Below are 24,224 nucleotides of genomic sequence, written 5' to 3' on the forward strand. Positions count from 1 at the left end.
AGTCATTGAGACATTTGTGTTAATTACATGCAGCACATGAAGCCTAATAAACTTGATACTGATATGTATAAACAGCAATTAAATTATAATCGGTGCGCATTCACAATCAAATTTCACACGTGTGAAATATCATTATCTCTTTTCTCTTAATTACAAGTAATCTATTCTAGGCAGCCAGTTTAGCACGTGGCAGATTTCATAACAAAACAATATTCAAAATAGCATTTTTCCGAACTGTGTATAATAGCGGGGAGAGACATTTAAAATTCCTTTTTGAACCTCATTGAAAGGGTAGGGATTCCACACACAGCACCGACCCTCAAGAAAGCATAGCGTTGCCTGGATGGGGGCTATTTTTCGCCTCCCACCTATAAACCCTGAATGGAGAGAGATTATAGAAACACACCCCTCTCCACCCAATGGGCGCTACCCCAGGCCTCCTTTAGAGTCGAGTGGTCATTTCCTCCCTGGGCTGACCCCTGTCCATCTGCCCTGGGTTGGGAATAAAGGTGTATGAAATGATGAGGTGTTTCCTCTTTTGAGCGTCCTGTTATTCTCGTGAATACCCTGATGACTCCCCAATATTTACCCAGTTATTCTTCTTGTGGATTTTCACATTTAATGTAGGGAACTTTCAAAGTTAATCTATGGGAAAGTGACCCCTCCATTTTCAGCTCCACCTATCACTTTTGAGGAAATATTTCTAGTTTGCATGACATCCGTTACACAAGGACATATATGTCAGAAAAGTGGGGCACTCCACCAAGCATAGGAGCCAATAATTGGGATCCACGCAAGACTTTGCTTGCGTAGTGGAAATTATGCACATTAATAGCTGAGATCTCTCCAGCCCGATCTTCTTTGTGGTCTGGAGTGCCCCGGGACCAAAAAACACTGCAGGGTAAGGAAGTATACGCTTATACAGCGGCGACTCCTCTGCTATGCCGGAGGAGCATGGCACCCCCAAAAACGGCAGGAAAGAAAAAAAAAAAGACACTTGTTTTATATCTTCTTTCCTGACAAGTCTTGGGGGCGGAGCCTGGGGGTGACGACACTGAGGGGAGTAGTAGTGCACTCCCTTCACTGCGCATGATGGTTTGGCCTGCTGTCTCAGGCCGACCAAACCATCAGAAGCTGTGAACCTCTCCCCAACCCCAGCTGCACTGCTGGGGATGAAGAGATCAGGCACAGACTCCCAGTCTGACCTGGAGTACTAATTGAGGGTGCTCAGGCCAATCCTGAAGATGGGGAGCACATTTGCCCCTAGTCTGGCATGCCTGTACGTCAGTTATTTTGAGGACCTTCACATCTGGACTCAAAATCCATACAGTATACATATCTGTAAATGGTATAGGTACATCGATGATGTCCTCATGATCTGGAGAGGTGATCTAACCAGTCTTGAGAACTTCAAAATGTGGATTAATTCCCTAAACCCACATCTCCACTTCACTATGAATGTAAACAAAGAAAGTATCTCGTTCTTAGATGTTACGTTCACAGCTAAAGATGGCATACTGGAAAGTTCGCTATATACAAAGCCAACGGACAGGAACAGTCTATTGAGATTTGATAGTGCCCACCCACGATCCTTAAGAGAGAATTTACCAGTAGGCCAATTCTTGAGGATTCGTAGGAACTGTTCCAACCTTCAAACATACAAAAAAGAGGCAACCATTCTGAGCGAAAAATTACAACAGAAGATGTACCCGAACAAAATCATACAAAGGGCTAACAAAAGAGCACGCAACACACCAAGGGAAGCACTGTTAGAGACACACACTAAGGAACAATCAGACCAACTTATATGTGTAACAACATATAACTCATCATCCAATGACCTGAAAAAAATAATAAATAAGAAATGGTCAATATTGACATCGAACAGGCTATCCCTTGAAAAACCCATGTTCTCATTTAAAAAAAATTCCAATTTGAGAAATGCACTGGTACACACTAACTCCTTCATCCCTAAACAAACTAATCAACAGACACTATGGGGATTACCACCAGTAATGGGACACTATCCGTGTGGGTCATGTGTGGCCTGCCCCTTCACTGAACACACTAAAACTTTGGAACTGGGACTTAATTTTCCATGGGAGCAGAGATCGCACACCAATTGTAACTCCGAGTCTGTAGTCTACATGATAAAATGCCCCTGCGGACTCATGTACATTGGTATGACGAGTCGTATGATCAAAGTCCGCATTAGCGAACACAGAAGCACTATACGCAGATCTGTCACAGCCACAAGGCTTACTGCCCATTATCAAGAGAAAAAACATAAGGACACAGAGCTGAAGTGGACAGTATTAGAAAAGGTTACCACGTTGGGTAATAACTTGCAGCAAAAACTTCTAGAACGTGAACAACGATGGGTGTATCGCCTAAAGACCCACGAGACGGGTCTTAATGATGGTATCCCTTGGAACCAATTGAATAAATAGATGGAGCACAGTAATCTCGATGAGCACGGGAATAATTCTAAGTGTCCACCTGAAATCTGTGGGGAACCCTCTACAAACTACCATCTCCCTAGTGGGGTCCGTAGTTACCACATAATGTTAGACACTGATTACCTTAGACTTTAAAATAGTCAACCATCCTATATATGCAGCATGTACACTAAAGTAACGTAACACTCCTCAGACATCATTATCCATCAGTGAATATACACTCCCTCTTACATTCTATTCAAGAATGGTCTTAAAATTAGGAGTAAGTGATGTCAAAAGATTATCACGGATATCATATGAGCCCCGTGTTACGAACGTTGCTTTAGATCTCCAAGCAGACGACGAAACTGACCGGGACACCAGCCTGCGCATGCGCAGAGAAAATACGTCCTAAATTATGTCTCGATCTATTCACTAATATAATAAAACATATACTCGTTTTAGGAATTTAAATGCATAATTTACGAGTGTTCATGTAGACATCTACATTTGTGTACAATCGGAACCACGGTTCCATTAGCGAGCGATGTACCGTTCCTCTGACAAGCCCCTGCTTCCCATTGGCTTCCACATTGGGTTAGAGGTCACGTCTGACCAATCCTGTTCGGGGAACTTCCCCGATCACGTGCTGACGCGGACCTATCCCGTCAATAGCTACATCAACACGGAAGTATAAACCTTCCTAGACCCGTAACACGGTGCGAAACGCCGGGGATCGGGTCCTAATAGGTGGCGAAGCGGAGCAGGACTCTTGACGAAGTAAGTCTGGGATACTAGGATGAATCTCTTTAAATAGAAAAAAAAGAGTTAGCATCAATGATTTTAGATCCCGGATGCCCTAAACCTCATAAGCATGTGACAACTGTTCGCTTTATATTTTCCCTGGGGCTAACGTTAGGGTGTGACTACAGAGCTACTCCATTAGCCCTTCCATCCCCTGAGAAACGAATTCCGTTCGAAATGCGGGTAAGCAAGGATGCAGGAATGAATGTTACTTGCACTGTTACCCATAGAGGTTAAGAGTCACGCATGTTTTTAAGTACTGTGGTTTACCACAGATAAGGTGTGTGTGAGGTATGTATGGGAGTATTTTATGAGAGTCTGTTTTACATTGATAGCATCCACGGTCACGGATTGGTTCTATATAGAATGCGAGCATAGTCGCCACCGCACAATATACCAGACACGCCAATTAACTGTACAGAGCCACTAATTGTGAGTGACACAGACTTGGATACAGCTGCACACTATTATGCCTTTTGACCACTAGGCACTTATAGGTGTGGCTCTTGATTTCAAACACGAAATTGAAACACGTCACTATGGAAATACCTTGATGAAAACCGATTTATATGAATTGGATATGTGTTTCTTTGTGTTTTTTCTTACAGATGGATTCATAACGCAAGACAGATTATTTAATCCGTCTCCCATACAAGGAGTAGCTACTCTACCCTTGTCCATTAATAAAACAGAATAGGGAATTCCACCTTCTGTATCCCAGGGTGGTTACACTTGCCCTGATGAAAGTCCTGGACCTTTAAGGCCACAGTGGACTGAAACATGTTGGCACTAGGGTCATAGGACCATAATATTCCTATACATAACCCTAATTATTATTTTTAATCAACCCAGACAGACCCAAGAATAAAGGGAAACCGGGGATCTGCCTGAGGTTTTTTATCTTATAGCCTCCCTGGTTTGCAACTTCTTCAAAGCGCTCCCAACACTGTGGTCGAGCCCACCCCGACTTTTAGGCGTCGGGGTGACCCGATGATGAAGCATGACACCACTAGGGTGTGTGAGGGTAATAAAAACTAAAAGGAATTGCTTCCTTGCTCACCTAGGGGTGAAGTTATAAGTTCCCCAGCTCATCGAATAAATCCATCTTTAGGGAATATTAAAGACCACGACATGGTCAGTTGGAGTAAAATATTGTTGTGTTAATATTGATATTGGGAGGTGTTACTCTGACCTAGATCCTCTCTACCCTTTGGGCACGAGAATTTTGTTCTCAAATAGCCCCTGTGTAAAACAATCCTGAAGCTATTCTCATCTGAGAGCAGCATCAGGATTGGCCGCAAGGCATTCTGGACGCCCATGCCTGAAGCAGAGGAGCGTGATGCGGGACTCAGCCGGCAAGTTTTTTAATTATCATTATTTTTTATTTTTCCCCCTCCCTTGGCGCCCCCCTGTGCCCCTCCTCATGCCCCTGTCCAGCGGCCTCACCACTAGTCCCAAACACACTTAAATCCCCAAAACATTGCCCAGAGAGTTAAGACCACAATGCTGGCCATCAAGCACAGCATCGGAACCGCCACTACAATACACCTACATTACGAGCAAAAGGCTGGTGTCATTCTGATGAAGTTTATCCTCAATCCAGGCTCGCCTGCACCAAACGGTCTTACAGTGCAGTGGGATGGACCACATTTGCATGAGGAAAGGAACATGGAAATGTGCTCTACTCTGGGCTTTAAGTGGGCCGGGTCCAGTCGGTGCTCAGCACCAGCAGTTCTAACAAGCAGGTGCTTTGACGGGTCTCTATCAGGCTCTCCAATTTTGCCCTCAGTGTGAAAGCTAAAATCTTAACCCTGCAGCAGTACCACTCTTCCCTGCCTTTCAGGTAATTTCAAAGAAACTCGCTATACTTCTTTCACAGTCTCCTCATTTCAGAATGGAAGTATTTTCACTATTCTAAACAACAAAGCCATCGTTGTTGCTTATTTATCTTGCACAACTAACAACCATTCGCAAAGACAATAGCCCTAGCTTGTTGTAGGTGTAATGTTACATCTTGTATTGTAAATCCGTATGCAGTGACAGACGCAATTAAAATACCTGTCGGGCAGCACACTATGCTAAGAACAGATTTTTAGTCTGCGTGTTTTTAAGCCACGCCCTTAATTACATTGCCACGCACCTGTGAGAGAGTACCTAGTTTATTTTCATTTCACTTAAAGCCCTGGCTCTACTAGAGGTTTTCTACACCGGAAGAGTACTCGCCAAGGTATGTTCATGCTATCTGGTATGGGTGGTGTGTAACTGCATTTACATAACAGCAGCCCAGATATGTTTGGTTCCAATCAGGTTTGGTGTAAAGTGTTTGCAAATGCATATACAGTGCTAACACTTAACTTTGTCCTGCCAATTTACATGACACATCTTTCAACTTTGTTAAAGCTCTTCCCACACGAGGAATACTCCATTTACAAGTGAGAAGACGCACCACATTAATTGTTCCAATTGATAAATATCTAATCAACAACGTTTTTGGTACAAAACATTTGCATTTTCTCACACAGTAAAGCTGACTGCTCGCGGTGCATTTTCTCACACAGTAATGCTGACAGCCCAGGGTGCATTTTCTCACACAGTAATGCTGACAGCCTGCGGTGCATTTTCTCACACAGTAATGCTGACAGCCCGGGGTGCATTTTCTTACACAGTAATGCTGACAACCTGCGGTGCATTTTCTCACACAGCAATGCTGACAGCCCGCGGTGCATTTTCTCACACAGTAATGCTGACCTGGGGTGCAGTATTTGCTGGGAGCAGTATTACTCTGCATTTATCCAAGTTACGGATCCTGAAATGAAGCTGAACAGTTACAGTATTACAATTTTTGTTGCCCGCTTATGAGCTCTAAAGCTGGAAATGTGAGATATTTCTCTCAAAATTCCACCAGGTTGTAACTAATGGGCCAGTTGTAATCCTGCTTAAAATGAGTACACTAGATTTCTAAATAGAAGCCTGATTCAAAGAGGCTACTTACTCGTCCAAGGAATTTCAACAAAGGAGCACAAAACAGTTTCAATTCCATCCTTCAGATACTAGTTAATAGAATCGGGAGTGGTAGATTCCGACCATAGTGAAGGGCGTCTGCGAATGCAAAAAGTACACCAGAATCGTCACATTTCACAGTCACAAATGTATGGTTAGGGTTTTTACTGTTCCTAGAGTGCAGTACTTGAAGATGTAGATGCGCATACAGACTTACTTATTTGCACGCCTAGCAAAAGTATTGATTTGAAGGGAAAATGAAAGATCAGGGTCCAACAACACCTCTGAATTCCAGGTACTGGTCGTTGAAATGAGGCATGGCACAGGCAGCTGGTGATGCTGGTTTGCCTCAATTCATTATCTATGCGGATGTCAATTTGAGTGTTGTTGGTGTATACCTGGAATGAGACCTAGTAAACCTCAAGCAGCTGGGCAAGGAGACTGCAGCTTTTGAATAACTGGTTGGAAAGAGAGTGTCCATCTATCCAGTGTTTTTTTCCTATGATGTCATATACATTCACCTCAGCAGCTCAAAGAGCAGGACTGGATGGGCTTTCAGAGGCTTTATGTAAATCCCACATCAATCAATCAAGTAGCATTTGTAGTGTGTGGCTTCTCACCCAAGTGGGTATCCAGGCGGATTGCAGTATTTCACAGAGAAGAGCTAGGTCTTGAGTCCCTTACTGAAGTCGGTCAGCGACGGCGGGATGCGGAACTGGGGGCGGGGGAGTTTCCAGGCTTTGGCAGCAAGATGGGAGAAGGAGTGTCCTCCAGCCCAGCAGCGGTGTATGCGAGGGATCTGTGCGAGAGAAAGGTGTGTGGAGCGGAGGTTCCTGGATGGTCAGTGGAAGGAGAGGCAGTGGCACATGTCTGCTTCAGCTTTACTCCACTTTATAATCATATATAATAATTCAATTGGGGTAAGAGTCCGAGACTGAATACTAAAGTCTTTTGATCTCTATGCTGCTGAAAACTTGGGATCACATGGGCCGAGCTAGAGGAAGACCACTTGAGGCAGCACGTCACTTGAGACGTGGAATGACCTGCCGCAATACATAGGAGCCTCCTCCTTACTTCTTGAATTTCGCAAGACGACCATTTGAGGCACCTCTTCAATTGAGGTGTGGAATGACCTGCAGCAAAATGTAGGAGCCTCTTCTCTACTTCTTGAATTTCTTAAGAAGCTGAAGACCTGGTTTTTCAAGTAGTACTATTAAGCCCTAAGTTTGGTGAGACTCACACCTCCTAAGTGCCAGGAAGTCCTTCCAGGTGATATTGTGCTCTACAAATCTACATAACATAGCATACCATATGCATAACATACTTGATAGCATTGGGACACATCTTTCATGCTTCCACCTTCTTGAGCTAGTGCAATGTGGGGCTTCTCTTATAACCCTTTAATAAAGAAATGGCAGGGCTGGTAGTGTAATAATGGAAATATAGTGTGCGCCTCTCTTAAAAATTCTTTCGAATGAAAATACTACCGTCAAATTCCAGAAAACATAACATTTTCTAAAGTGTTTTAAAATATGTTTCTGTACCTTTCAACACACATTTCCAAAGGAACTAAAGCAAGGAGGGAGAGGAGAGATGTGGTTAAGCTGCTGTCTTGACACCTGGGCTCTAATCCGCCTTCAGCAAATGACTGAGAATCACATGATTCTGGGCAAGTGTGGTAATCTCCTTCCACCAAAAGTTGTAAATATGTAAGAAATGTAACAATAGGTTATAGGTGTCATTGTGACATGCATATCCCCTATTGATTTACTGTCCTCCATTGCTATTCAGCACAGTTCACACTAAATAAATTCCTGGACAGACATACATGAGATATTGCAGATGTTTTAGTAGGTATTGGCCTATGTGGTAGTATAATTCTATACCGTAGCCTGCTTCTCGCCTTCTCTGAAATACCTTATCCACTCCAGCTGCCTTTCACCCCTCCCCAACGGAAGATACAACACTCTTGCTGATCTCCCCCGTCAAGCAACTGTTCCCTCCCCAAGTGTTTGTTCAAACACCGTTTTATGCGCGGATCCTTTAAAAGGGGCGGGGTATGGTTGGGTCTCGCCTGGGCGAGGTTGAGCTTGTTTCAATGTCAATTTGCCTGCCTAAACTCATTAAATAAAGTTATTAAAAAAAAGGGGGGCGGGGTATTTGTGTATGACCAGTATGTTGACGTACAACTGTGCCATTTTTTTCTGATGTGGAGCGAAGAGGCGTTTGATGATTGGAAGTGGTGTTTGATCACAGAGAGTGCTGTTTGATGGCGAAGAGTGCTGTATGATGATGGGCGGGAAGTATTTGATGACGTAGATGGAAAGTGATGTCTGATGATGGGGAGATATAATGGATGATGAACAGATGGGTTTTATGAGGTCAAGAGGGGTTTGATGATTGGAAGATGAAGAGGTCTTTGCCATAGAAAGGGGTTTGATGATGGAGAGAGATTTTTTTATTTTATTAATTTTTTATTCACATCACAAATAAAAAAAACAGTGTTCGGGTGTAATGTTAAAGATAGCAAAGGACATTAATGATCACATAATATTGTCAAGCACAAAGTACAAACAAGACAACATATCAAGATATGGGTACCGTGGAGCCGCACTTGATGCTCAGTCGAAACATCAGGTAGGGCGTCCATTTTTAAATGAACGGGAGAGCCTGCTCACATAAGCTGTCATATACTTATCCAGTGTGAGATTGTTTTTCCACATAGGCATGATCAGGAGCTCAAATGTCTCTAGGTCTGGCAACATCTCCCACCAAATCTTCCACCCATTGCGTCATCGCCCTCATGTGTAACTCTTTTCTGGCATCATTGGTCTGCTTGTGCCATTGGCATACTCTCCATCCAGTTTTATTACACAAATAAGTGCACTCAGTTCTAGAGCTCACCAATATAGTCACCATATAGGGTTTTAAGGTGTGTCAAATTCGGAAGCAAATGAATATGTCATGTGTGTCCGGCACGCCTAGCATTTTATATCGTTCTAGAGTTATAAATTAACTATTGTACAGCTGTCCTATTTTAGTTGTTATGTTTCTGTATTGCTGCTTCTGTTGTGATTCCTATAACCATGTTATTAAAAATTGATGATTCCATTACACATATCAGGTTGGTTCCTTAAGCTTCTTCCATGCCCCGTCCGTGGATGCCACTGCACCCATGTCATCTCTGGAATATGCTAAGTGCATCAATAAATTCGCTTGTAGGGTGCCGTTCGCCAATGAGTCAATTTTGGCAATGATATTTGGCATAAACGGAGGGGGCAGCTGTTCAACAAGATACTGTCTTTCAGGATCTGGCAGGGGAAGCCCACCTTTCTCAATAGTAACGTAAGCAACTCCCACCGCATTCTAGCCTTTTTATTTGCTCCAAAGAAGCTACTCTGTGTCAATGGGAAGGTATCAAAGAAAGCCCTTGGAAACGGAATCGGGCTATTAGTGGAAAGATAAAGTCGTTTTGGAAGGATGACCATTTTGATCAGAGTTGTTACGGTCTTCTAGCAAAAACGGAAGACATTTCTATTTCTTGGTCTGCATGCATATCCTATCCATTACTGGGCTGTAGTAATACAGTATTACTGTGTCTTTGTCCCTATGGACTTGGATGCCCAGATAGCGGACAGAGTCACTACATGTTGCAGCGGATAATCTAGTCCTAAGGGCGTTAATGGCAAGATCTTGGATTTTGTCCCATTAATAGTTATACCAAAATATGCCTCAAAACTAATGACTTCTCTAACCATGTGTGCATACTAAATTGATTTCAATATGTTTCAGTAATAGCAGACTATCATCTGCATACACAGAAATATTTATATGTGCCGTAAACGCAGAATATAATAGTTGTACTAATGCAAGGCAGTATTCGCCAAGTCCAATCTTAGCTAGGAGTGTTTCAAGAAAAGGCCATCTGAGCAACTCAAAGGCTTTTCAGCTTCGAGGAAGATGCCCACTGCAGGTAATTACAGATTAGTATGATGCAGCATGGCAAATACTGTGCAGATATTGTTCGACGTGGATGTTGCCTGTATGAACCCCATCTGGAGAGGTAGCACCAATCCACACATCAAGGGTGAGATGCTATTGTCTATAAGCAAAGCTAGAATTTTAAATTCAAAAGCGAGGGGGGTCTTTGGAGGCTCCATCCCAAGTTTCAGTAATGCTATGATCATCACCTCCCGCATACTTTCTGGAAGTGCACCCTACTCCATTTCCTCGTTGTAGGCTTCCAATAGCCGTGGGCTTAAATCATCTTTGTAAGCCATATCAAACTCAGAACCATCAGAGGCCATTAGAACTGGGAGCCTTCCTATATCCAGCTCTCTCTCTTCCTCAGCGGGGTACTGAGTCCTAATCTTTCACCCACACTCCATCCTTGTCATAGTTAAATCTTTTAGGCAATCGTTAATTTGCTGTAGCATGACTATTGCGTGAGTATTGCCCTGGCCATGGATTGCTGTTCATCATACACCATGCCAACATCAAGAATGTCGTAAGATGTCTGATGGACTTTATCCTGTATGGTAGTAAATATTTCGGGTTGGGGCAATTTCTTAAAATTCACACTTAAGCTCTGTTCTGCTAAGCCTATCTCCCTCACCATATATATGCGCCCTGACTTCTCTATCCCTTTCAGCTAATTTGCAGAATTCTGTTAGAGTGTTGTGAAATTTGATCAGTGTATGAACCATTTTCCATGCCTTTTAGGCATGCCTCTAACCTAATCAAATGGATATGTGTGGCTTTTAGTAGCCCAGCATGTCTAGTAATACACATGTAACCGGCTTGAATGCCTCCCATGCCATGGAATACAGAGCTAGAGTGTCTGCATTAATATCAAAGCAATTCTTAATGTCAACAGGAAGGTCAAGTACCTCTGACGGGAAACGCCAAGGCGTATAGCGTTGTTATCTAGGCAGCATCAAAGTCAGGGCTACGGGAAACTATCTGAGAAAGTGTGTGGTGACTAACCTATCTTGGTAACCCATCCAAGCACCATCTGTGTACGCATCCAGAAGTCCATGCGAGACCTGGAGCAAGTTACATTTTACAGAAGATTAGTAAGAATAAGCTGGTTGATCCCCCATTTCTATTGTCACACACTATGAAAGCCCTCGAATATTTTAATCCAACCAATGCTATCTTAAATTGCAGTTTTACAAAGTTTTTACAAAAGGCCGAGCATAAAATTAGGAGTTTGTGACTTCGCAGTTGGGGAAAATGTGCCATGGTTGATCGTCTTCTATTCTTTTTAACATACCTATTTATGATATATTTTCTGTTGTATGCACTGATTTGAATGACATATGCATAATAACATTTGTGTCTGATTCATCAAATATAGTAATTAGAATTCATATTGTGGGCACTTATTTTTGCGTTAGTATTAGTGTAGAGTAGATCAGTCCTATTCCCATAATAACATATTTCCCGTTGGGGACTAAAAAGAGGTGATGTATCATTGGAAGAGGTGATGGATCACTGGAAGAGGTGATGGATCATTGGAAGAGGTGATGGATCATTGGAAGAGGTGATGGATCATTGGAAGAGGTGATGGATCTCTGGAAGAGGTGATGGATCATTGGAAGAGGTGATGGATCTCTGGAAGAGGTGATGGATCTCTGGAAGAGGTGATGGATCTTTGGAAGAGGTGTTGGATATTGGAAGAGGTGATGGATCATTGAAAGAGGTGATGGATCTCTGAAAGAGGTGATGGATCATTGGAAGAGGTGTTGGTTCTTTGGAAGAGGTGTCTGTTGTCAGACAGAGGTGTTTGGTGATGAAGAGAGGTGCTTGTTGGTGGGACAGGTGTTTGATGACAGGGTCATGACTGTCCTTTTGTGGGGAATATGGCAGCTGGTTGCAGAGCTGGTTTGACCCCAGGGTGTAGCTATGATTCATTCAGCAAGGACTCGGGGTCCCAGGAGCCTGAAGGTCCCAATGCGCCCAGTTATGGCAGCCTCTTACATGTTCATTCCTTGCTTTAAGACCCATGGCATCCACGGCCAGACTGGGACCCTAAAGCAGCCCTGGCAGCCGGGAGGGACGGGGGGAATGGGGGGGAATGGGGAGGAGGGGTGCTCAAGTATGCATTGTGGCCTCTGTTCCTGGGGGCCAATATTGCAGTGCCCCTGCAAAACCGGCCTCCAGTAACAAAACCATCCCCCAGTAACAAAACCATCCCCCGCTGCTGAAAAACCATCCCCCACCCTTCCAGCCTCCCGGGAAAACACCTGATGCCCACTAAGGCCAGTCCGTCCCTGATGACATCTGTGCCACAACACTGTTTTAACACTGCACCTTGGGAAATAAAAATATACTCTTTAGAAGCTATCTGTATTTTCTTTTTAGTGAAGCTATAATTCTATAAAATCAACAATAAACTAACATCCATAGGATCATTTGCCCTCTTTCCATATGCAATTTTCTTTGTATGTCAAAAGTAGCTTCTGTTAACACTCAGCGGAACCATCAATAATAGAAATTGGCCATTGCTTAAAACGTGCCCACCACCCGTCAATGGAATCGATTTCCCTTCATTGATAAAGCTTTCCGGATCATTATTGTTTACGGGGGAGACTATTTTTACATGCAGAGAAATTATTGGATGAAAATGTTCTTTAAAAGTGGATTCATTTTAGCTAGCTCGTTCTCCAGGCTGGGATGCAGTAGGTGATTTCGATATTTAACAAGGTTATTAAATATTTTATTTTTGTGTATTTGATGAGTTGGTCATACCTTTCAAATACACTACTGCATGAAATGATTTATAATTAACTATAATGAATAAATTGTTTTTGACAAGCATGGCAACTGATTGCAGGCGGGTAATAACCAAGACTCAATTACATTTTGTCTGTTACTATCATATGTATTAGTGTAATATGCTTCATTCATTTTGGTTCACTGTTAATAGTGTAATATCATAATTTTAATCAAAATATAATTCAGTAGCTTAGTCTGGAATATATAACTTTTCTTGGCAATGCTGCTATTGCAGTGAATCTGCTATTCTGTATATCTGTCACAATAAATATTTCATTGTCTGTCAGTCGTTTGCTTTATGCTACCGTGAAGTTTAACAATGGTTGTGTTTTATGAAATGTTGAGACTTTTGTTGCATGCTTTTATTCCTGATAATGGATTCTTGAATTGTGTGGGTCAATGATGAAGCTGTGGTTCTGAAGATATTATTCGAATTTAAATTTGACTCTTTTTAGAAGACATTTAGATTATTTACAATGGATTACAGTAAACCTATAGAATGCCATGGTTAAGTTTCTCAGAACAATGGAGCTAAGGCAGACCTGCTTAGAAACTGGTCCAAGAGCTAATTATAACTCTGTAGCATTTCCTGAAATTTATCAGGTGTTAGCAGGGAGTCTGTCAATGGGGTTAGAGGATCTAAAAATGTATTTCCCCCTCAGGCTGTATATGGACTTTGCTTTGTGTTAAGGCCTCATTACAAGTGCCCAGTCTTCCTGGCGGGGCGGGTAACACAACATATCAACCCCAACTAAATTGCATGTGATGCAGGAACATGGCCGGGTTCAGTTATCCACACACAAACTACACATGATCAAAGCAAGACTAATGTCCACGAGCAACCCTAAGTGAGAACGGATAACACATGCAGTAATGAGTGCTGGCGCACCGATCACTGCATGTTATTCCCCATTGTTTCGTAATCGGAGCTAATTTACCTATAGGAAGTACAGATTTTGCTGTTTGATGGGTGGGGGTGAAAGGGAATTACTGGGTCGAAGTCTGACCTACTCTTAATGGCCCCCCTCCTTGTGTAGAGGGGGCAGTGAAGGATCATCCTTGAAGCTGCACCACCCCTGAGGCTTTGGTACCATTGTTTTTATGACCACTCTGTTTTCTTTATGACAGAATGTGTGGGACTTCCAAAACATAGGGATCCCGCACACTGCAGGACTGGTTTCCTTCATGGACATCCTTTGCTGCGCCATGAGATTGGATGACTCTCATTGGTCTTCCCTTCCCCAAGTGTAGCGGGGCAAACCCCTGACGCCATGCCTGCTCTTGCCTTTGCTGATGGAAGCATGTCCGGATTTTAGATTTCTGTGGCTGCATCCAGGGTGATGGTTACTAGCCTCACTATGTAAATAAAGTCCAGTGGCTAAAGACAGCTGCTTCCTGTCTTGTTCATGGTATTGTGTGCATAAGATGTTCGGGAAGACCGTGTGCATCCGTTTTGTAATAATGAGAGTGGGCACCGAGATCTGCACGGGTCATAGTTTGCTATAATAAATAGTGCATGTTGATGGGCTGGTCATTAGTTGCTTGCAAACATATTTCTATGTGGTGGAACCCTGGAGGGCGCAAGATGGAATATGAGTGTCATCTACAATGGCCCCCCTCCCACTTCCTCTTCCTCTGTTGAGCTCTAAAATGGAAGTGCACAAGGCTTCCCTGCAGAGTAGAACATGGAAGGTGTATGTGGCCAGCAGTGCCAAGACAGTGACCAGCACAACGTGCTCTTTGTTGCCCTAGTTGAACAGCACCTGGTCCTACGAGGTAGACTGTGCACCAACTTGGGTTAGTGGAATTTTAATCTTTAAGGATGAACTGACCATGATTGGCAGCTGCTGCCCAATGGCCGCGACTTCATCATACATTTCAAAGCATTGCTCTAACTTATGGGGCCTGTCCCTCATTGGAGCCGGGTGCTAGGAACAAACCTGAAGGCCATGCAAAGGCTTTACTGCTCAGCCCACTTCAGAGCTGGTGTATCTGGAAGCCCTGCCAGCTCAAGGAGTCCAGAGGAACAGGCGCCCTGTGTGGAAGCCCTAATAAAGTAACTCCCATTCACAGTACTGGGACTGGGACAACGGACCACGCACGCAACCTGGGCTTCATCCTGGACTCCTCCCTCTCCATGACCAGACAAGTCAACGCCGTCTCCTCGTCATGCTTCAACATCCTACGCATGCTACGGAAGATCTTCCGGTGGATCCCCACCGAAACCAGGAAGACGGTCACCCAGGCCCTCGTCACCAGCCGACTGGACTACGGCAACTCCCTCTACGCCGGAACCACCGCCAAACTCCAGAAAAGACTTCAGCGGATTCAGAACGCCTCAGCACGACTCATCCTGGACATCCCCCGACACAGCCACATCTCCGCACACCTAAGAAACCTGCACTGGCTCCCCATCAACAAAAGAATCACGTTCCGACTCCTCACCCACGCACACAAAGCTCTCCACAACCAAGGACCAAGATACCTCAACGACCGCCTCAACTTCTACACTCTCACCCGCCAGCTTCGATCGACCAGCCACGCCCTCGCCGCCATCCCCCGCATCCGAAGAGCCACATCGGGAGAAATCCTTCTCCTACCTGGTCGCCAAGACGTGGAACTCCCTCCCCACCCACCTCCGCCTGACCCAAGACCACCTCGCCTTCAGGAAGCAACTCAAGACCTGGCTGTTCGAGCAGTAGCAGGCCCCCCCCCTCCACAAGCGCCTTGAGACCCTCCGGGTGAGTAGCGCGCTATACAAATGCTTGATTGATTGATTGGGATAGCATCCAGGTTGTGGCAAACATTACCTGAGCCATTCCGTTGTAAAGTGTCTGCATTGACGTTGCCATGTGTTTTCTTGGTGTGAGGAGTGTTCTGGTGTTCATCGTCATTTACTGCCCATGTAACTGTCTCCACTCTGAGCCTTTTCACGTACAAACCACTGATTTCGGGTAGTCCCTTTAAGCTTCAATTGAGCTAATTATAATAGCAGTTTTAATAATTATAATTATCTCAATGGAAGCATAACAGGACTACAACAACCAGAATGCATTAGGCTATCACACAATAGTGCAGTCCTCGCTCTCAGACAGATGATATTGGTTTTTACTCAGTGGTGCAATGCTTAGCTCTTTGCTCCCATGGATGTACACGGGGCGCAAAGTCCTTACCTCTCCGTGTTTTTTGCTCCATTCCATATATTGTAGTCTAGCGCTGTACTGGTACAGGCGTGTATGAAATCATTGTTAGCGTTGCATCAAAAGTATATTGAGTTTTCAGTTATATTTGTAACTTTGAGACTTTCATTACATGTTTTTTTCCATGCATGCCTGTGTTTCCGCAGTCCGGTTAAGGTATCTTTGTGCTGCCGTACCAATGTTGTATATGTGTTTCTGCATTCTCCGTGATGAATATTTAAATGTTGAGTGTTAGTGTGTCTCAAATCGCATGCTTGTAGTGTGTGAATGTTCTATGAGACACTATCTCAGTCTTGTCTGTTTGTGTGTCTTCTTCCTCAGTACTGAATGTTTCAGAGTAGTTTGATCGTCAATCACCATGAGGATAACTTTTAGCCACTTCTTGTTTTTTGTCCCTCTGCTCCAAGCATGCTAGGACGTGTAGGCGCATAGGTAATTATAACAGGAAATTTGACAATATAAGTTCCAGGTCCGCTTCTTTGAGCTACTGACTCACAATTCTCAACTGCCTGAACACCGACCTTGTGACATGGGAGTAGTTGACAACTATCTGGCACATGCATCAACAAAGACTTTTGCGATTCCTTAATTGCAATTATTAAGGAATCGCAATTAAGGAATTGCAAAAGCCTATGCATGTAGGAATCGCTATAAAAATAGCGATTCCTACACATTCCTTAATTGCAACTCGCAAATTGCGAGTCGCAGTTAAGGAATGCCGTCCCAATCATTCCTATGGGCCTCCAGTCCCATAGGAATGAATTGGAGATTGCATGAGCAAATTGCGAGTACCAGTAGGTACTCGCAAATTGCTCATGCAATTTCAAGGGTGCAAGGGTGTCAAAATGACACCCTATTGCACCCCTGAAATTGATCTGTGCACATATGTTGCACACACACATGCTCTAAGGGCATGTGTGTGCGCAACATGAAACTTTGAAAAATGCACAAAAGTGCATGTCTCAAAGTTTTTGAAAATTACCATGAAGTTCAACTTCATGGTAATTTGCTCCCCCTATTAGCGAAATCGCTAATTTTTTAACTTTAATGCATTGCATTTAAGGAATCTCAATTTGGGATTCCTTAAATGCAATAGCTTTTTAAGGAATCGCTATTTAGAGAATCCTTAAATTGCGATCTTTGCATTTGGGATGATGCATCCCAAATGCAAAAATACCGGTCGCAAAGGGGCAGATTCTGCTAATCTGCCCGTTTGCGACCAGGTTTCTCGTTGATGCATGTGGCCCTATGTGGTTTGTGTATTCAGTGGTTGTGCTATATTTCTGTTTCTGTGTGGTCCAAGTGTTTCACAGTTGTGTGTCTGTGGTATAAGTGTTGCACGTGTCTTTACTGTCTCATTGTTGCATGCCTGCCTGCAGTCTCAGTTTTCTGCGCACGTGATGTCAGGACCTCATGTGGGCATAACCTCAGTGGTGCATGATTGCCTGTATGCAGCCTATATGATGTATGTTTGTATGTGTGCCGTACAGTCCTTCCTTCGTGTGCATCTTCAGTTTAAGTGCTGAAAGCTCTGTCGCTCCAGTCTCTTATGTATCCTGTGAAGCTATGGACCTTATTTAATGCACGAGTCCTCTCCACACAGGCTACCGCAGCTACTACAACTTCCTGAAGATTGAGGCCAGCCAGTCCCACCCTATGCTCAGAACCTTCTGCTTCTTGCTGATGCAGCCGAGCAGCCTGGGGAGACCTGCCAGAACCAAGGCTGGAGATGTGGAAGAAGGTGGTATCACACACTCCTCCGCTTCCTTTTTCTTCTCTTCCTCCTTTACTTTAGATTTGTCCCCATGAATTCTTTTACCGCCACCTCCACCATGACAGGGGGACCCAAACATTACCAATATTGAGAGGATTGTTAATTTTGAAAGTAAGGAATACTGTTGTATTTTGACTTACTCCTGCAGGTGCCAAACTAAATGGTAAATTGCAACAGTTATTGGTGAGACCACCCCATATTGGTCTGGTAATGCTGCATTTTAACCTCTTTCCCCACCCTTAAAATTCAACAGTTATTTGGTGGTGAAACTACCCAGTGGGGAAGACTATGTTCCCACATTTTTTGTTTGTAATTCCTTTTCATCCAATCACACTGTCTTCAGCTAAATAAGATACACCATCTCACTTGTGATGAGGCCATCTCAGGGACTCCAGACTCACCAAGTCAAACTTGATTGCTTGAAGTTGGTGTCAGGCTCCCACCAAAAAGAACTGTAAGTTGACCTTCACAGAGATAGAGGGAGCGAAAGAGAGGGAGGAAGAGAATGTTAATGAACATGAAGAGGGATAGTAGAGTGATGGAGAATAGGAACCTAAGGTAGCTGTCCTGGGGATGGATGATTGCCTGACGCAATGAGGTAGAATTCTGTTAAAGCAAGAACGCCCATTAGGAGAGCCTCCTGACAGATTCCAAGTCATGTGAGGCCATCAACCCCAGCATTTCTCAGTTTCAAGTCTGCTATCCTCCTCTTTGTCTTCCAGTTAGTGGCTTTGAATGCAGGGGAGGATCAATCAGATGGTGGGTGGTCTCAAGTGGGTCATAATAAGTGATAGAAGCAGTGCGGGTATTAATGTTGACTAAGTGCTACAACTGATTATGCCAGTATGGCACTGACATTAAACTAGAGCCTCTTCTCTGCAGGGATCCAGCTCATGCAGTCCAAGAACCCGCTGATGAAAGAAATTCATTCCAGGCGGAGCCGGGTACGGTGGTGGTTGGCCTACACCCTCCTCAACAACCCATCTCTGGCAGCACTCCGGACAGCCCACCTCGTAGCCGTCAAACCTGCTCCCAATGGCACACCAGTGATGGGACCCAGCTGAGGGAGGTCCCCTGTGGATCAACAAAACTGTGAGAAAAGCTGTAAAGCAATCCACCTCGTTAGGTAGATGAGAGCTTTGGAGACACCCTGATTCCTCTCGCGGCTCACCTAGGGACGAGATTCTTCATGCAGAACTGGACGTGATATGGGATTGCTGTTCTCCCTCAAATGCACCTTAGAATCAGCCTGACACTGTACAAGGAAAGTAAAAATGATTAAAGCACTGCCTCCGAAAAAGATAAGAGATTCATTTTTTTTGTTTGTTCCAACAGTGAAGTTCACGTACCAGATAGGGTGACCAGTTGTGAATAGTCCCAGTTTTTCACCACCTGAATCAGCAAATTTAAGTACATTTAGCTCCTGTCTAGGTGCTCAGAGAAAGTGGATTGAACAAAAGAGGGAAGCACGTTTTCATATATGCCAGGGTAGGGTTAATTAATAGCTCTACTTAGCAAATCAACCCAAATGATACTGTATGCAAAGGTTGCATTTAATTAGCCTTAATGTCCGATTATCTGTGTTGTCTATGTTGATGAGTGCTATCAATTAATTCATTCTTCGCCCCTCGGTCGATTCAAAATTATAGTCCTGTTTCTAGGTTTGTGGATTGTCCAGGTTTTTGTTTTTCAGCCTTTGTTCACCCTAGAGTCAGAGGCCTGAGGCTCCTGCAGATCCACTGTACCCCTGGTCACCTGGACCTTTGATGGTGACAGCGAGGGAGCAGAAATCCGACACCCCGAATGGGGAGACACTGAGGCGGCGTCCTCAGGTGTTATTTAGAGATGTGCCAAGTTGCAAGGCTGGATGACTCTCACCTTTGAGTATTTTTTAAACTAGGCTCGTTTCATAATGTGGCAAGTTTTAGGAGGTGAAAAGCTAATAGGAGGGGGGTGGGTGCAGCTTCAGTGGTGGTTTGCTGGAGCGGGAAACCATTCCTGGTGTTACTCAGGGCAGAGGGTGGCCTGACGCCACTTACACATCTCCCCATCTCCTTTGCTGAGGACTCTCCCCATCCAGCCTCCGTTCCATACTCTGAGCCCTCTTAGCTGGCCAGCATGCACTCACACTGCAGGGAGCACTGATCCCCATCACTGCCCCCTCACTAGAGCCCTACCCCCCGGGCCCTACCCCCGGGCTCCATTCACCACTGGTCAACTGCTCACTTCATGAAGGGCAACATTTCCTTGATTCTTATTTGGGGGGCAAAGTTTAAACTTCACCTGCTATTATTATTAGCTTTCACCTCCAGGACATATGGTGATCGCTCCCTCCTAGCGCCAGATCCTAAAGTTATCCTCATCACAGATGGCTGTTATGTGGCGTTTCTGGCTTCCACTTCCTTTGCTTTAGACTCTGGCAGCTGTTTCCCGCTGTGAGGTTAGCTCACTTCAGGATGTCACATGTTACTTGATGTCATTCTCTATGTTTAGCCTGTTTTCATGTTGGGCGATACATGGACCTTGCAGGGACTGCCGATGGAGGACCGCCATTTATGGCGCAATCGTCTCAAAGTTTTATTTTTATGTGAGAGGTGACAAGATTGTAGGTGCACTTTTCCAAAATGTATCACTGGCCAGGGCTTTTCAAGAGATAAAATAGCATTGTTATTTAATTCTTTAAATATATTTGTGCAACATCTAGGTCATGGGTTTGACGCATGGTTGAGCAGAGTCTCATCCTTCCGGCATCGCTTAGGTGGGTACCATTGGGTTGCGGATTAGTAAGATCTACTGCTGCAGTGCTTGGTGTCCATAGCGGAGTTTAGGCATGGCTACATATGCTTTTTAGGATTCCGTTCTGTAAATATCTCTGGGTGATACTACATTCCTTTTATCTCCTTTAATCTTACAGCGCTTTTGGAATTAATTCTACCAGTGACCAACACAACCATGTATGAGCCATAACCAACTGAGTAATCTTGAAACACTGTTAAACGTCAGTACCTAGAGGAAGCCGAGTCATGGCTGTAATACTCTGAGAAACCCAGGATTGGCCAGTGCTTCTCTCCTATTCTGAACTCCTGGGAGAGTTAATAGTCCCTGTGTCTCTCCTCCTCGCGCATCACTTCAGTAAATTGAGCAGCTGTTGCTCATATGGAGTCTCTCTGATATTCTGTGTCAATAGACAGAACTCAAAGAAATGTTGGGGTGCACATGGAGAGGTGAACCAGTGCTAAATGGGTGCAGTGGCGGGTACCAGGTTGCGATTTTGGTGACCAAGCCCTTTTTGTCATCGTCAGGCTTTGACCCAGAGCAAGAGAGAAGATAGAAAATGGAGAAAAAGACAGGAAGAAGAAGATAGAAAAACAGTAGAAAAAGGGAGAAAGTAGGGATGAAAAAATAGCCTGCAAGAGTAAGAGAAGAGTCAGAAAGTGTGTGGTGGTGGAAGAGAGAGGCACGAGGTGGAATCAAGGCTAGGTAGGGTGGTATTGGGCATTCTGGCATTTATCAACCTAAAACTTGGCCCTGGCAGGTGGCACCCGGCACCACCGGGCCCGCACTGGAGAAGTGCAAAAAAATAGAAAAATGAAAACAAGCCTTCTTCAACTATGCCCCTGAAACGTGGAACACATCCCAATACCCATCGGGACCACCGCAAACCCACTTCCATGAAGGAAAGGGCGGAAGAAACACCTGTTCAAACAGCACCTCTTGTCGCAGTAATAGGTCTCCGTTTCACTCTTAGAAATCAGTACCTACCTGCACTCAATCTCTCTTTGACTGCTCTATACCTTTGCCTATGTACATTGCTCCAATGCCTGTCTAGGTGTGTGCTATAGAAACTCCACATGCATACATACATGCATAGTGCTCAGGGAGTACATTGGCATAGGGAATCTGGTCCAGAGCATCTACCACTGCCTTGATTCACACCCTCAGTAGTGTTACCACTGATGTTTCCATTCCTTAAAGAGACAGTAGCAGGCCGGCCAACTTTGAAAAATTCTTCTATGTGAGAGACCGGGTCAGGTGTGGGAAGGGGGCTTTGAACCTTTCACTATCTGACTAACCATGGAGCGGCTTCTGAGGTCTGAAGGGTGTTGAGCACCACCTGAGAGCCACTTCTACTAAACATAACAAATGTTTTTGAGGCTGCCACCTGAGGAAGGTTCCAAAACCATAATGGACATCAAATGTGCAGGGCATGCACACACTAGCCGGAAATCTACTCTGTGCAGGGGTTCCAGATCCCCTATTTCTCCTCCTAGTGTCAGTGTGATAGCAGCTCTTCCTCAGGTGACTGTGTAAAGGGAGCTGGGATCATGTGACACACTGTGGTACCGTGTGGCTTAGCAGTAGTAGTGGTGGCTATTGGGCACCTCATACACTTACGTTTGAAAGTCTTATGTCCCTTGCAGGTTTCCGTAGGAAAAAGAATCTCAATTGCATAGAGCCCCAGGTCACCTTATGAGGGATTTCGAGAAGTAGTATTTATGAATATATGGGGTGTGAGGGTTCTAAGGACAGCCACCCACTGCCTTTTAATAAATCTGTGACGGAGTTCAAGAAATTGATAAATCGTTCTTAGCAGACCCCATCTGCAATAAAACGATTATATATAAAACTCTTAATATCCGGGTAGGCCTTTCTGTACCACTCCATACTCAAAAGGTCAGTGCCTTATTCAAGACCACTCCATAATGATATTAATTGTATTTACCTGCATGAAAATAGGTTTCAAACGTTTGTTGCGAAACGATGAACTTTATAAAATATAGAAACAGAAATAGATGTAAAGATCACCTGGCTTGAACATCTCAGCCTGTGCCCCCACGCCCCCTCACGTGCTCACCTCAAAAATGCTGAGCTGTGCGAACATTTAATTTAGACATGGTGCAGCATCACAAGTGACCCTGGGAATGCGTGGAATGCGTGATCTGCTGTGCTGTGCCATACTTCACTTCAAGCACACCTGATTATGTTGTAGTCTGTCCCTCTTGCACCGTGCCTGCCTCTTCGTTCTTCGTGTGACTCCAGATTAACTCCCTTTGACTCAGTCCAAGACCAGCTTTACCTACTGACTTGAAGCGGCCTCAGGTAAGTCCTCTTCCTTCCCTTCAAAGACTGTGATTTTGAGCAAATATCTTTTCCTTCCTATACCTCACTCTGCCTCCATGACTGTAAACAATGCTTTGAATGACTTTGATGTGTCACTGCACTTGCTTACGCCTCAAACTAGCACCGACTTTACCAGAGACTGTCACAAATGGATCGCCTTACCTCCATGATACCCCCTGCTGTGAAACCTCAGACAAGAAAATTTAACTCCAAGTCCTCAATTACCATTTCTACCTGAGATTCCAACACCCCTGCAAACCCTTCTGGGTACCTGGTAATAACCTAACGTGATATAATTTGATATTCGGGTTCCTCCCCCCACCTGATGACACTTGTTGGATTTAATAGTGTAAAAGATCGGTGCATTGAGATATTGGAGTAAAAAACACCAAAAGCTGCATGTTATACCTCATTTTAATGGGCACAACTTTGAAACAGTGGTCTTTAACCCTAAGGTAATGGATTTTAACAGGTACCATAAATAGCCCCAAGGCTTATGATCTAACTCTGTGATCTTCAAACGTTTTAATGCCGCGCCCACCTTTGCAAAAAAAAAAAAAATCTCCCCCCCCCCGCCCCTTAGATTTCATCGCAATTATTCTATTAAACTGGCAAATAAATATGCCTAGACTTATTTAAACATTGCAGGTAAGGTCTGTTACCGTTTTAAAAATGCGATCAAATACATGATTGCCAAACATACTATTCTGGTCAGGCAGGCCTTACTAACATGTAAAACTTTCCACAGTGTGATTTATTAGAAATGGGGGTGGGGGTTCTGAAGAATGTTTGAAGTCTCTTCCCTTTTGACACCTTCTCAAAGCCAGGATATAAATGACAAAATATGTTAATGATGCACGTTACCAAGTGGTTTACTGCTGCTCATTTTCTTTCTGCTGAAAACAAAGCACTGTTATCAGCCTAATGCTTCTTTTGGCTAGAGCCTGGTGCCCCCCCCCCCAATCACTTGAGGTCCCCCTAGGAGGGCCCACCCCTAATGGAACTGGAACATAATTTCAGCAGTTTATTTTTAACCTCATAATACAGACTTGTCTCACTGTGTCACGCTGATTGCAGATCAACCATAGGTCCTCATTACGAGTTTAG

The 24,224-nt window shown here is 44.2% G+C and overlaps 1 protein-coding gene across 6 annotated transcripts in view; it reads left to right on the forward strand.

The window, feature by feature from the left end:
• The window catches only part of STRA6 (signaling receptor and transporter of retinol STRA6), a 311,887-nt gene extending 292,591 nt beyond the window's left edge, over window positions 1–19,296 (forward strand). For all 6 annotated transcript variants that reach the window (XM_085643894.1, XM_085643895.1, XM_085643890.1 and 3 more), the window contains 2 exons: window positions 17,826–17,963; window positions 18,879–19,296. In XM_085643894.1, the coding sequence (XP_085500020.1) occupies window positions 17,826–17,963; window positions 18,879–19,060 (320 nt within the window). In that variant the 3' untranslated portion in view covers window positions 19,061–19,296. The remainder of the gene's footprint in view (window positions 1–17,825; window positions 17,964–18,878) is intronic.
• Window positions 19,297–24,224: the final 4,928 nt, after the last annotated feature.

The sequence above is a fragment of the Triturus cristatus genome, chromosome 3_1, assembly GCF_964204655.1.
Source record: "Triturus cristatus chromosome 3_1, aTriCri1.1, whole genome shotgun sequence".
Classification (NCBI taxonomy): Eukaryota; Metazoa; Chordata; class Amphibia; order Caudata; family Salamandridae; genus Triturus; species Triturus cristatus.